Source organism: Scleropages formosus, chromosome 21 (assembly GCF_900964775.1).
Source record: "Scleropages formosus chromosome 21, fSclFor1.1, whole genome shotgun sequence".
NCBI lineage: Eukaryota > Metazoa > Chordata > Actinopteri > Osteoglossiformes > Osteoglossidae > Scleropages > Scleropages formosus.
In genome coordinates, this window is record NC_041826.1 from 9,251,554 (window position 1) to 9,265,666 (window position 14,113).

At 40.8% G+C, this 14,113-nt stretch overlaps 2 protein-coding genes across 4 annotated transcripts; both read right to left on the reverse strand.

Moving 5' to 3' along the window:
* Nucleotides 1-1,201: 1,201 nt before the first annotated feature.
* ppig (peptidylprolyl isomerase G (cyclophilin G)) lies at nucleotides 1,202-7,874 on the reverse strand. 3 transcript variants are annotated; one of them, XM_018729073.2, is made up of 14 exons: nucleotides 7,722-7,874; nucleotides 7,033-7,103; nucleotides 6,522-6,601; nucleotides 6,340-6,414; nucleotides 5,920-6,027; nucleotides 5,790-5,834; nucleotides 5,619-5,706; nucleotides 5,402-5,431; nucleotides 5,026-5,165; nucleotides 4,656-4,842; nucleotides 4,387-4,563; nucleotides 4,217-4,301; nucleotides 3,987-4,129; nucleotides 1,202-3,691 (listed from the first exon to the last, which is right to left on the reverse strand). In XM_018729073.2, exons 3-14 carry the CDS (start codon nucleotides 6,580-6,582, stop codon nucleotides 2,581-2,583), a joined length of 2,250 nt encoding a protein of 749 aa, XP_018584589.1. In that variant the 5' UTR covers nucleotides 6,583-6,601; nucleotides 7,033-7,103; nucleotides 7,722-7,874; the 3' UTR covers nucleotides 1,202-2,580. The 3 variants fall into 3 exon arrangements, with proteins under 3 accessions (XP_018584589.1, XP_018584590.1, XP_018584588.1); XM_018729074.2 differs by lacking the exon at nucleotides 7,033-7,103; XM_018729072.2 differs by lacking the exons at nucleotides 7,033-7,103; nucleotides 7,722-7,874 and having other exon boundaries at nucleotides 6,522-7,026.
* Nucleotides 7,875-9,023: 1,149 nt separating this feature from the next.
* LOC108920221 (kelch-like protein 41b) lies at nucleotides 9,024-13,689 on the reverse strand. The gene is made up of 6 exons (XM_018728826.2): nucleotides 12,198-13,689; nucleotides 11,734-11,891; nucleotides 11,512-11,619; nucleotides 11,168-11,353; nucleotides 10,875-11,021; nucleotides 9,024-10,433 (listed from the first exon to the last, which is right to left on the reverse strand). The coding sequence occupies exons 1-6, from the start codon at nucleotides 13,311-13,313 to the stop codon at nucleotides 10,322-10,324; spliced, it is 1,827 nt and encodes a 608-aa protein (XP_018584342.2). The 5' UTR covers nucleotides 13,314-13,689; the 3' UTR covers nucleotides 9,024-10,321.
* Between the last annotated feature and the right edge of the window lie 424 nt (nucleotides 13,690-14,113).

Genomic DNA, 14,113 nt, shown 5'->3' on the forward strand with positions numbered 1-14,113 from the left:
GTAGGATGAGCTCTCCAACAGGCATTGTGAAGCTGAAACAGACAAAGGGTTATACACCCCTTTAGTGTCTTCGGTGACAAGATGACAAGGCCCCAGGTAGGACTCGAATGACGGGTCACTCTGGCACCCTGTTCTACAATGACATCCTGCCAGAATTGGCCAGGTTGGAGCAACTGACCACCTCTGAGTGATTCATCACAGTTCAAATCTTTGCCAGCAGTCAGGGAAACAAGGAGTGATGCAGATGTTTTGTCACATGGACACAACCTGAAACGTTATCTCTATGTTACTCATTACTACGTTAAACATTACTCATGAACTGAAAACACCTGCAACAAAATTGCCATAGAATATTGCATCTTTTATGCAAAGGTTTTTTTTTGGTTTTACTGTTCTCAAAGCAGATCACAACACAAAAGGGAAAACACCAATACAAACATCTTTTTAAGATCTAACTGTTCATATTACACACACAATTTAAATGCAGACATTACAAAGATTTTTGCCACAAGCATAAAGAAAACATTTCTAAGGATGTACTTTACAGGATAATTGTTAGTCAATTTCTCTATGGTTTATACCCCATAAGGTGTACGTACCATCTACTCTTTATTATTGATATACTGCATCTCAGAGAAACTTTATAGTTCTGTATATTGCTGTTAAGTATTGTTTGAAAAACTGTAGAATTTAAGAAAAAAAAAAAGAAAAAAAGCTTAGTTGATAAGCCAACTGAAAAGATGACCTTGGCATTTAAATGTAACAGAACAATTTAATTTTAAGTAATTATAGTCAGCAGCAGTGTTACCAGCACTATCAAAGGTATATTTCCATGATCCTTCAACTAAGTATGTAGAATATATATGGTTACCAGTCAGGTATGCATGTACAAGACACATTAACATTATCTGGCATAATCACTCAATATTCCTGTGCCCTGTCACTAATGACATGAGGAGAACTGTAGGCTACTGAGAGGACTGAAGTTCATGACCACCCCGTTATGAAAACATGAACAGAATCCGTGGTTTACCTGTCCACTGTGTACCAGCTATTCAACTCTGATACTTGTTCCCAACTAATATTAAATTGCTTGCCATTATTAGAAAATAATGGAATATTCACTAATTTATCTTTAAAAATTCCCTAATTAAATTTGGTATTTAAAAAGGTAATACAATAAGTGCAGATACAAAATAAATGTGGTATTCAGGATTTTATTTTAACAGACTAATCATTATTTAACATTATAAAGCTTGAGGTTTTCAATTACAAGGACAACTACTCACCCTTGGATGCTACACCCAGTAGACATATGGTCCAAAAACAGATTATGAACAGTTTTGAGGCAGATGTGTAATGTTTCTGTATATACACCAATCGTTTGTGTACAATGTAGTTTTGTTTTTTTAATAAACATGGTTTCACAAAAAGACATTTCAGAAGGTATTCATTGCGATGTTTAAAAAAAAAAAAAAAAAAGTGTGAACTCAGTTTTAGAGAGATTAATAACATTCCCTCAGTGCAGACATCCCCAACTTAGAGGAAACAAATACACAGTATGTAATATAAATGGGGGGAAATCATGCATCTAATTCAATCCTTACTCAAGCAAATGTTAACAAAAATCAAAAGAATCTACAACACATTTTACTTTTCCTTCCAACCTGAAAAACAGAACATGTCTGAGCTGCCCCAAGGCATAAAATTCCAGATTCTTTGATTTTTTTTTTTTTATTAATTCCATTACATTTTTACTTTACTTTGTACTTTATATTAAACAGGCAACAACAATTATTCATAAAACTGCCCCACTTTCAATTTATCACAGTGTGATAAAGACCATGGCTTCTATGCACACTAAGAAGGATAATTCACTTAAAACTACTTTGCCTTGAGCAGCTCAGATGGTTTGAATACAGTATTTCACGTACTGAATAAGTAATATAGAGGATGCCAAACTAACATGGTGCAGCGCAACATTTTCTTTCTCAAATAGAAGGGGAAAAGATCAATTCAGCTGCCATATTCGCTTGAGTCAACTTTTCAAATAATGCAATTCCTCATACAGTGAACGAGTCAGAAAAGGAGATCGAAAGGAGGGGTGAAAAAAGTCATGGTGACAAGGATTTTGAAGTACAGGAAAAATGAAAGGGGGGGGAGCCCAAAAAATATATATTTTTTGTATTATTTCCTACTATAGAGGCAACTGCACAGAAGCAAGTCTGTCACTGGATAACTGAAAGGGTCACTCTGTATTCCTTTAAGAGCTGCTGTGCAGCACTTGCACAGGTTGTTTCATGTTGGTGAAGGACCAAATCCAGCAAAGCAATACAAAAATAACTCCAATCTCAAGCGACACCTGACAAACAAAACAAGGTTCTGCATTGCTTTAAAGTTTTTAATAAAACTTCAGTGTAAATATCCCAGGCTGCCAATTCTTTCAACAGCAAACTGAAGTGATTTTTAAAAAGATATGATTCCAACATGTCTGCAGCTGGATGAATCATATCAAATAAGTTGTTTTGTTCAGAAGGTAGAATTTCTAAACAAGATTCATGGAAAAAAAAAAATATGCTGCTAATTACTGTCATCTGTACTTGGGCTGGAATTATATTTTTTCTCTTTGCTCTGTTTCCTCTCTCTTTCCTGGCTCTTTGACTGCTGATTTCTGTCAGTACTGGGTGATTGTTTCTCCTTCTCCTTGGCCTGCCTGCTACTCTCTCTCTTCTTGGATCCAGGGCTCTTGCTCCCTGAGCTGCGGTTGTCCTTGCTTCTGCCCCCACGCTCTGCTTCGCTCTCAGAGTTGCCGCTGCTGTCTCGACTCTTGGACCTCCTCTTCTTGCGAGGCTCCTCACCCTCCTTGCCATCCTTGACCTTCTGTAGATGAGAAGAGCCATCCTTGTTCTGGCTGTGGTTTTTGTCAGTGCTCTTGCTCCTGCTTCGGGAACGCCGGCTCCTCCTGGAGTCCCTGTTATTGCTCTGATCAGGGCTTCTCCTCCTCTCTCTGCTCCGGGACCTGCCTCGCCTCCTGTCCTCTCGGTCACGGTGACGCTGTTGGTCCCGGCTCCTGCTGTGCTCTCGCTCTCTTCCTCTGCTGTGTTCTCTGTCCCTTCCCCGTTCTCGCTCACGATCTCTGTCCCGGGATGATGCCCGCTTGGCTCGCTCTCGGCTCCTGCTACCAGACCTGCGGTGCCGTTCCCTGTTTGATTCCCGCTCCTTGCTTCTAGACTTCATTCTTGCCTTCTCCCCATTTCTGCCTTTCTTGTCATCTTTTTCAGACTCAGCAGGTTTATTATGTTCTTTTGATCCTGAATCATCTATTTTCTCTTTTCCTTTTGCATCATTTCTATCCCTACTTCTTGATCGAGCCTTCTTCTCGCTACCTTTACTGCGCTTGTGATCCCGTTCTCTGCTTCTAGACTTCCCAGCCTTCTCCTTACTTTTGCTACGGCTTCTAGATTTGGCTTTTTTCTTGGTCTTGTGCTTGCTGTGTTTGTCCTCCTTCTCTGTGTTTTTTTGGGTCTCCTTATCTTTGCTTGAAGACCTGTGAGAGTGACCTCTCTTTTCTTTCTCCTCTTTGTTTTTGCTCGGACTGTCTGAGGGATCATGTTTGCTATCTGAGGGTTTTGGCTCCCTGCCTCTTGCTGGGGGCTTTACCGCTTCATTTTTAGTCTCCATTAAGTCACTCCTACAAAGATACAATAACATGAAATGTAGGAATTACTAATCTTTAGACAAGTAGTCAGCCAAATTTCCTCAAATATTGCTTTGACAATAACAAAAGCAACCCAACATTTTAACATTGGAAGCCCAATAGAGGAACCACTGTTTCACTTTCAATTACTTACTCTGGATGTGGCAAATATACAGCAACATAAATGCAAAGACATTGAAAAACTGTAAGGCATGCAACCTAAAGTTAATTTGTTGTCCGTAATAAAGAGAGGTACCTAAATGTGTGGAAGGTAATCTAATGGACTTACTTGTCTCCTTTGATCCAGCGTTCTCCACTAGGAGCCCTCATCCTCTGAGCTCGCTGCATTTCCTGGCGCCAGTGTGGAGGAGTTTCACTCCGCCGAAACCTGTCCCTTGACCTGGACCTAGAGCGGGATGGCGTTCGATAGCGCTGAAAAAGACAATCGGTACACTAATTAAGAGGAGCCTCCCTTAAACTCAAACTGGCTAACACCTTCTGTTAAACCAAGATACTTACTCTTGGCCCTCTACCTTTAATCTTCCTTCCAGATCTTGTCACAAGTAACCTCCGATATGATGATGGATGAGAATTTAATGCTATGCTGAAAGAGAAAAATTAATTCACTTTCACAGAACTAAACAAGGTGTCAATTAACATAAAACAAGCTGCAGCATTGTTAAACCTACCTGTCTCTTGGTTTCTCTTTTCTCTTATCCTTTTCTTTCACATCATCCTCTTTCTGCTGAAGCTGTGGGCTTCTCCTCATAAGAAACTTGTTTTCTGGAATAGGGGGGATCTCATCTGGTCTCACTGAGGAGACTGGCTGGACTTCACTCTTCTCCTCAGCACTGTCCTCCTCATTGCTGCTCACAATACAAGTGGAATCAGGGTTGGTCTGTTATGCTCATGAACATGATATTGACAAGAATGTTAAACCTTTCCCCCCTTAACAAACCTTTTCCCCCCTTTCTTTTCTTTCTTTTCCTTCTTCCTTTTCTTGGACTCCTTCTTTTGCTTTTTCTTCCGTTTCTTGGACTCTTTCTCAGAATCTCCAGACTCAGAGGAGGAATCTGATGAAGACTCAGAATCGCTGTCACTGTCGCTGGAGGAAGACCTACGTTTTTTCTTTTCTTCTTTTTTTGCTGTGAAAATAATACTACTTCACTATGTACACAACCAAACCAATGACAGTGCTCATCCAACCTTATACCATTTATTTAAACCTAACACATACTCAAGTTCAGTATTTTTGTGATAAATTTAAAGCTTTAGACCTCATTCCTTTGAACTTGAAAAACTAAAAAAAAACACACACACACACAAACCTTTAGATTTTGGAATAAGCTCTCCACAATTCAGAACTTTTACTTCTGCATATGGTCTACTGCTGGCATCCGTCTTCTGACTTTCAATAACTTTAATCACATCCTGACCTGAGATCACCTGACCAAAGACCACATGGACGCTAGGAGACATTAAGTACACACAATACAGCACATTAGAAGGAAGGCTGAAATTATCCTACAATGAAAATTATTTGTACAAGATCCATAATGCAATTATATTCCAAAAGACTGCACAATTAAACCAAAGATCTTTGAACAATACTGCATTTTCCAAATCTATCTCGTACAAAACTGTAACATGGAACAGAACATTAATGCTGTGCAATTAAAAAAGCAATAGTTTGATGTTACTCACCCATCTAAATGTGGTGTGGGCTTTGTTGTTCTGATGAGAAAACATTTGAAATGACAGAAGGGAAAAACATTTAGAAAGTTAAAATTTCTTTATTACAACTTAATAGTCTGTAGGTGAAACAAAATTTGGGTGGGTTTTAAAAGCATATTCTCCAGGGTGGTATTAACACAAGTATTGTTTTCCAACAAAAGCATCTGCTGAACCCTGACATACTTACATGAAGAACTGTGACCCATTGGTATCTTTACCTCTGTTTGCCATAGACAAGAGGAACTCCTTGTTGTGTTTGACCGAAAAACTTTCATCTGCATAAATAAAAATATGTAAATAAACTATCCTGAAGCTAAGAGTTTTAATTTAACGTACTTACATTTCTTTACATTCCTACCTTCAAAAAACCCTCCGTAGATGGATTCACCACCTCTACCATTGCCTATAAGCCAAAAAACACAAATGATGCAAAACCACTGTACACAACTAAAATGAGTCTACATTTTATGCTACAACCTGCATCTTACCTTCACTGAAGTCTCCACCTTGAATCATAAAATCCTTCACAATTCTATGAAACAAGCATCCCTTATAATGCAGGGGTTTCTGTGTACCTTTTCCAATTCCTTTTTCACCTGTGAATGACATTAAAAGATAAACATGATTGCAAAAAAACTAATGTGAGAGAAAGAAGGTATGCATGTACAGTCAAACCATTAAACGCATTCAGGTTAAGAGGAAATTACAATTATCCGGTTAGTTAACTAAAAACAGTTTTACAGAACTATTGTCATAGATATATCACAGTATTTTAAGAAAGGTTCATACACATGTACTGCCTGCTGCAGCCACTGGGAAAAACAGTGTAAAAAATTAACAACACAAATATAACCATGAAAGTATATGTCTAAGTGTAGGTTAAGGGGATGTACCACCGGAACCAGTACCTGTACAGAGGCAGCGGAAATTTTCACACGTTTTAGGGCACACGTCAGAGAAAAGCTCAACAACAACTCTCCCCACTGTAAGGTTTTAAAAAAAAAAAAAAAAAAAAAAGGGGGGGAAAATGTCAAAATCTCAGCAGTAAGACAAGACAATGAATTGTAGGTAATATGTACTATCTCCTCACCAAACACGTTGTTGATGCCGATGTCAAAAAAGCAACGAGGGCGCTGTACTTTCACCCCCATGGTCTTGATCTTCCTCTTCCTAAAATAAACCAAATGACGAGACAACAGATTTATATTTTGTCCCAAAACATAATATTCATACTTTAACATTATCTAGCTGTCACTTTTATTCAAGATAACTCAACATGCAAAATAATCAACTTCATAGCAATATACCCATTAATGCAGTTAGTTATTTATACAGCAGGGTATTTAATGTATCAAAATAGGGTAAGTTCATCATGCAGGGTACTACAGCAGCAGTGAGATTCAAACTAGAACGTTTCAGATTACAAGATAACAATGCTACAAGACTACCTGCTGCCTATACTATGGTGTACCATAATGACTGAACACACGTGTAACACACATCTGTGTGAAATATACTTTTTACTCATGTTTTATGCTATATATGCTTGGCACCACAATACACAAATATTATGGAAAAGGCAACTTCTATTTTGATTATACTTATCGTTCGAAGAAATGGATCGTTGCAGTTGTGTGAAAAGTAAAGAAGATGGCTCGCTAGATTTTCAAGCCTGTAAAATTATCATGCATTAGGTCGCTTTACTAGTTATTCACATTAAAATTCATATCGTTAACATTCTGAGCCAGCTGAGGCGCACATTCTCTTATAACAAGGTTGTTTTAAGGTTGTATTCGAGTGTAGGCCACGTGACCGGCCGTAGCTCTCTATCTCGCGCTGCATTGAGGGGACGCGCGCTTTACCGCGCGCAACGCTAATCCGGCCCGCGAGCCTAACCCATTCAAACAAGTGTGCCGGAGCGCTCGCGCCCTTTTAACGCGTCACTCCCTCGTCACACAAACCATACGGCAGAACGTAGGCTTAAGAAAGACATTACAAGCATGCTTTTTTTAAAAATTTTTTTCTTTTTTTTTTTTTTTTTTAAAAAGAAAAAAATCTCGCCGTAGCCGTTCATAAGTTCTGCAGCAGCACAGACAATGTAATACAACATATTCTGCCTCTGCAGCCACCAGAGTTCCTGGATTGTGGCCTGCTGCATCGCTAGCCGTATCACTAAGACTGCTTGTTGTAGGGGAGAACCATCGTTCGACGCGCACATATTTATAACCCGAGAACTGCGTAAAACAAAAGCGTTACGGTTTCCACACAAACGGCAAGAACACGTAATTACCGAAATTATCGCACGGCCGTTCTTCGAAAACCGAGGAAGCCCCGAGCGCTCTTCTCCCTCACTGTTTTCTAAAGATGGCGCTGTGCGAAACGTCAAAGCATTTCGGGTAAAATCCGCCAGTCAGCGGGCCCGAGCGCGAGGGGCCGGGTGCGCGCGCTCGCGCACTACCCCCCTCCCCCCGGACACCGACGCCGGCGTCGTGCCCTCGGCACATGTCTCCCCTTCGCTGCGTCACCATGGACGGTTTAGTGACAGCGACGAGAGAAGAGCGACCTGAGCTGCAAAAGGAACATGAGTCGTAGTGCAGAGTAATGTGTGTGTGTGTGTGAGAAAGAAGTAGTCATCAAACCGAAAGCGTACTTTTTACCCGGTCGCTATTTCAAATATTTATTAATCATGTATTCTGTGCATGTAAAGAGACTGAGTGAGAGGAGAGGAGAGGAGAGAGCAGAGCCAACTGCTGTACTCACTCACTCACTGTACTTTCTTTAATAACTATCATGGCAGCGTGCTTGTACCGTCCCGTTGCGTTGGGAATAAATGCACTTCATAACTGTGCGAAGACGCAAATTTAAAGGTGTATTAAACTGCCTTATCGCCTACGTAATTTAAAGAAAATTAGAAGAAAACTTTATTTAAATTCTATTCTAATACAGCTTGATTGGAGCTAAAATGTGTTCTCTCTGGGGGGGTGCGGTGGCGCAGACCACAGTCCTGCTCGCTGGTGGGTCTGGGGTTCGAGTCCCGCTTGGGATGCCTTGCGACAGACTGGCGTCCCGTCCTGGGTGCGTCCCCTCCCCCTCCGGCCTTACGCCCTGTGTTGCCGGGTAGGCTCCGGTTCCCCGTGACCCCGTATGGGACAAGCGGTTCTGAAAGTGTGTGTGTGTTCTCTCTGAGTATGAAAAAAACTCACAAAGTGGGCTCCGGTTTCCTCCCACAGTCCAAAGACATGCTGTTCAGGTCCCGCATAATGTGAGTATCACGGAGTGAGTGTATTTCACTGATGTATGGATGAATGACCCAGTGTAAGTAGTGTGTCTAGCAGTGTAAGTTACCCTGGTGAATAAGGTGTGTGGGCTTTTAACACTACACAGAGTTCACTGGAAGTCGTATTGGAGAAAAGCATCTGCTAAGTGAATAAATGTAAATGTAAAAAAAACGATTCAGCAGAGGAAAAGTTGCTCAGTTTAGTTACAGAAATTTAATTTGTAGTTTGTCTGGTGTCTTCAAATCAAGTGGTTTTTTTTTTTTTTTTTTTGTGAATTGCAAAACCTTCCTTCCTACTATTTAATTCCTATTTATCTGCTTACTCTACAGTTACAAAACAGATACACTTCACCTTATATTGGGAATCATGTACTACTGTAACTTTATCTCATTTTTCCTTAAATTAATTTTGTCATCTTTACATAGGTTACTTTGAAGTATACTGGGAGTGAGTACTCTTTTCGCATTAGATAATTTAGACTTCACTATAAAATAATTCAAAAATGTTATTTTTGCCCAAATTAACTTTGTGAGTTTTACATAGGCTACTTGGAATTATAGCTGAAGTGGTTCTTCTTTTCCCATTATTTGATTCATGACTCACTATAGAAGGAATCAGAACCATTCAGACATCTTTATCACTTTTAATACAGCTTATAGCCTCTCTCTCTACTGTCTCTCAGTTCATACTCCCATTCACATAATCGGCACACAATTTCTGGTATCCACTGTGCAATCTTCTCGAATTGCTCAATTACGGCTGTGATAACCCTATTGAGGGAGTGGAGCAGTTAAGCTTCAGCTGATGTGGAGAATTTGTTCTAGATGTGTCAGTGAACAACAGCAAGCTGTGGGCCATCTGAGAACAATTTGCTCTGGGCAGTATCTGTTAGTTACATAAGAAAAAACGCAAGTGCAGAATAAGGTAGAATTGCCCCAAAAATAAATATGATCACGGTAGACGTGTACACTGTTTTAGTGCACCATTACAGAATTTTCAGAGAAAGAGCATAGCTTTTGCTGTTGTACTATAATTTGTGTCAATGCTTGGTTGCCCTAAACTACAGGTAAATGGGTATGAAATAATGTACTGCATCTTGTTCCACTTTTCTGTTATCAGCAGTAGCAAGAATGAATACTTAAATTATTCCTATAGGCCATACTCTATAATAGTGTATGTAGGGAAGTAACCCTAATATTTTGCATCATTGTTATGAGTATAAAAGTAAATAAATTAAAAATTATTAAAATACAAAAATTTTATGATAGGACATACATAAAAAGAGTTGACTTGTTACAAATGCTTAACCAGAAAAAGAAACAAGCACATATTCGGAGCAAGACAACTTTTCCCTAATGACAATGTCTTAGTATGTGGATGACAGTTTATTGAGGGGAGTTAGTTTACTGAGTCTTAAATCCACTGTGAGTCACAGAATAGGTATTGTAAAATGCAAAGATCGCTCGCAATCCTATCAGTTGTTTAAAATTACAGTTATAGATTGATAAATTATATTTTAGTATGCTAAAATCTGAAAACGACAAGCAATTCAGTACTAGCGCTGAGAAGGCATTGTGTCGTCGGTGGTGACTCCAAGAGTGTGTCGCTATGGTTACAGCTGTGGCATCTTAGCCACGTTCAGGCGCATTGAGACACAAGATGAACCAGAGGCATAGCGCATCTCCCGGAGCATCCCGCTCCACTGCTTCTTGTCCTCTTCGTACCTGCCGCAGAGAAAATATGTTACCTACCCAGCATCATTATTCAAGCAATCATTCTTTAATTTTTCATTCCTTCACAAAAAACCTAGGAAAAATTTTGAACTTTAGTAACCCAGAACTTGACAAAATACAGCCCCTTCCATATCTTCACATTTTTCCAATGTGTTCTCTGTTCTGGGGGGTGCGCTGGCGCAGTGGGTTGGACAGGGTCCTGCTCTCTGGTGGGTCTGGGGTTCAAATCCCGCTTGGGGTGCCTTGCGATGGACTGGTTCCCGTCCTGGGTGTGTACCCTCCCCCTCCAGCCTTACTCCCTGAATTGCCGGGTTAGGCTCCAGTTCCCTGTGACCCCGTATGGGACTAGCGGTTCAGAAAATGTGTGTGTGTTCTCTGTTCTGCCCTGTCATGGTACATAGCACTTTTTAGGGGGCCAGACAGGAAACTTACTGCCAGACATCAGTTACTTCAGTGGGAACGCATTCTTTATCCTCCGTCTGGACCATGGTGTAGCCGCCAACTGCATAGAGGTTCCCACCGCTGCTAACCAGACTGATAGAACTCCTCTCCTGAGGAAACTCTGTGAAAGGCTCCCACCTACAAGACAACAAACCTTGAGCATGATAGTTTTCAGCCTGCAGGCAAATAGCAAAACAAGTATCCAAAGTACTGAAAGTTGGCAAATTTTAAGATTTCTCATTAATAGTGACTATTTTAAAGTGTGAATATGTCATCGGACATACTTGTTGGTTCCAAAGTCGTAGACTTCTGATGCAGCTGTAAGACCATCTTCGTTAACTCCACCTGTCACCACGATTTTTCCTTTATGTATCACAGCTCCAAACATTGATCTTGCGGTTTTCATGGAAGCCAGCTCCCTCCATTCAGATTTTTTATGGTTGTATGCAAACATCTTGTTGATGGATTTGCTGTTTCAAAGGTAATAAGAAGTTAATTTTACTTGTGCTTATCCTAAAGTTGTACTTGTACCATAATGCATAGCCTCGTGGAAGCCTCAGGATCACTTGACATGATTAAGGTTTTAAAGATAGCAATAATCTGTGTGCAGCAGACACAGAGGCCATACTCATCATCTGTCTTGCCTCCGATGCAGTACACCAGGTCATTCTGGGACACCACAGCATGGCCGTGAATCCGAAGTGGCAGTTTTTTCGTCTCGTTCCACTTCATTTTCCTGAAGGCACAAGAAAATAAACAAAAAATATGAACACTTACAACTTCAGACAGGAATTTGTGAAATAAAATGATTCTCATATGCATTTTAAGCATTTGGTGTTCTTGTGCTTACTCTATGTCATAACACATCACGGAATCAATGGACTCATTGGTTTGCAGGTCTCTTCCTGCCACAGCAAAGAGTAGCTTTCCACATTCTCCCATCCCAAAAAGACATCGGGGTGACGGCATTGCAGGGAGAGCAATCCATTCAGCTGTTATGTTGTCCATCTGCATCAGGGGTGTTTCAGATTGTCACCAGTAGGATACCCCTGCCACTTCATAGCACACATAAATCACTCACTCACTCACTCACTCATTCTCTAACTCACTCATTACCACTACGTGTGTTCCATCATAAAAATCATTTGCACAATCATGTTGTAACAACATCTTTGCGAAAAGCACCCTAAATAAAATTATACGCACTATATGGGTGATGTGCGTATCATAGATCATTTGTGAAATTTATTTGAATGTTTTGTAAAGTCCTTAAAAAGCAAATAGTGTCCTAAAAACAAACAGGTGACTGATTACCTGGTAGAAGTAGCACTGTAAAGGGACATCCTTGTTCTCCTCATCCACAAACAAGCCCCCAAGGATGTAGAGCTGGTTGTCCTTGGTCGTTACGCTGACATGGTTGCGTGGGATCTGCTCTGCCATGGCAGCTAGGAAGCACTCATTCTCATTGGGGTCGTAGGCCACGGCTGCCGTATCATTGATCATTAGGATCAGGTCCCGGGCATACATACCAAGTCTGCGGTTATTATTTAGATAACCAGGCAACTTGCCTTCCTCCTGTTCTGCTTCCCCATTTACCACCCCCTCTGTAGAGTCTACCTTCTTTTTCTCCTTCTCAGGAAGTTTCCCGGCAAAGGCATCTTTAATGATCTGAACTTTCTTCATGAGCTCAGAGTCTGCTTTAATAATGTCATCCTTCTCTACCTTCTCCTTGAAGTATTTCTCTGGCAGGAGACGGAAACGGATATATTCAAAGGCATCGCCCAGGGTCTTGACTCTCTTCTCTTTGTTGCTTCTAACCCACTTCATGAGTGACTCAAACACCACTTCTTCTTTTTCGACATTGAGGACATCTCCACCAATAATGACAAAGAGTTCATGGGGAGCCAGCTCAAGGAATTCGTCGCTCTTAGTAACAATCTCGAAACGGTCAGCAATGTAGTCTCGTGCAGCCATTGCCAGTCGAGGGCAGCTGGTGACCAGTCCCAGTCTGAAAATTGCTAGGCAGTTAGCCAAGGATAGCTTCCTCTGTAGGTAGTTCACACAGGCTGTGAAAACTGAGGGGATCTGGAAGCGGTTTGCCACAGCAAAAATGTCCTGTACGTTCTCATCTGTGAGATCCATTTCTGCCGAATAGAGGTAATTAACAACTGTGTCCATGGCTGTAGCATCTACATCCTCAAGGACCACTTCCTTGCTGCTTTCCACTTGCTGGCCGTCCTCAGAGGAGAAAAGATCTCGGAAGTATGGACTGCATGCAGCCATGATCAGCCTATGGCAGGGAAAGCTGCGGTCCCCCACCTTGAGTATGCAGTCCACCAATCTGTTCTCATGTAAGAGGTCCTTGAGGCCATCCTGAAGCAGGGTGCTCTGGAACATGCGCAGGTCTTCCTTCAGGCTTTTCTGATCCATTCTTTAGATAATGTGTCCAGTGGAGGTGAGGTGGAGGCCAGAGGTCTTCTCGACATGCGGTTCCAGCTGGAAAAGGCTGAGCAACTTCGAGAGCCCACTCAAGCCCCTGCAATTTAATCCCCCTCTTCTAAATATAGCCCCCACCCCATCCAACAGGAATTCAGAAAAGCCAAACGAGAAAGCTGGCCCAAGGCAGCTGTCAGAGACTGAAAGAAGCAACTGGGAGTATGACGATGGGAATTTATCTCAAACAGTCTAAGTGTATGGTGGTCAGAAAAATAATTTCTAAGAATGCCTTGTAATCCAAATTCTTTAAAAGAATATAGAGTCATTTAGTCCATGTTCAAATGTTTACATTAGGGGAAAAAATAATTTCTAAAGCCTGATCTCAATTGAATTTAAGTAAAATAGCTATTATTTCTGTGTTCCTTTCTGACCAATTTTCACAGCAGTAACTGGCACAAAAAATCCATAAAACTATACATGTTTATTGCTAGCACTATATCCAAGAGATGTTTAAAAGATCATTTAAACTTGTGAAATACCCAAAAATAAAATCTACAGTAAGCAACTAAGATAGGAAATCGACATTCACAGCCAGGGATGAGTAATAAAACTATATAGTTAATGTTCCCTGTAAACATCATGTATCTCAATCCGGCAATGGCAGCCAAGGAAAAATCTAGTCTTCCGAAAGCTCCGAAACAATCATCATCTATCTTTGAAACATCGATTCAGGCCTATTTTTTACACATCAGGTAAACTGACCCTGGTTTGAAATGAATTTTTATCTCCCAAGG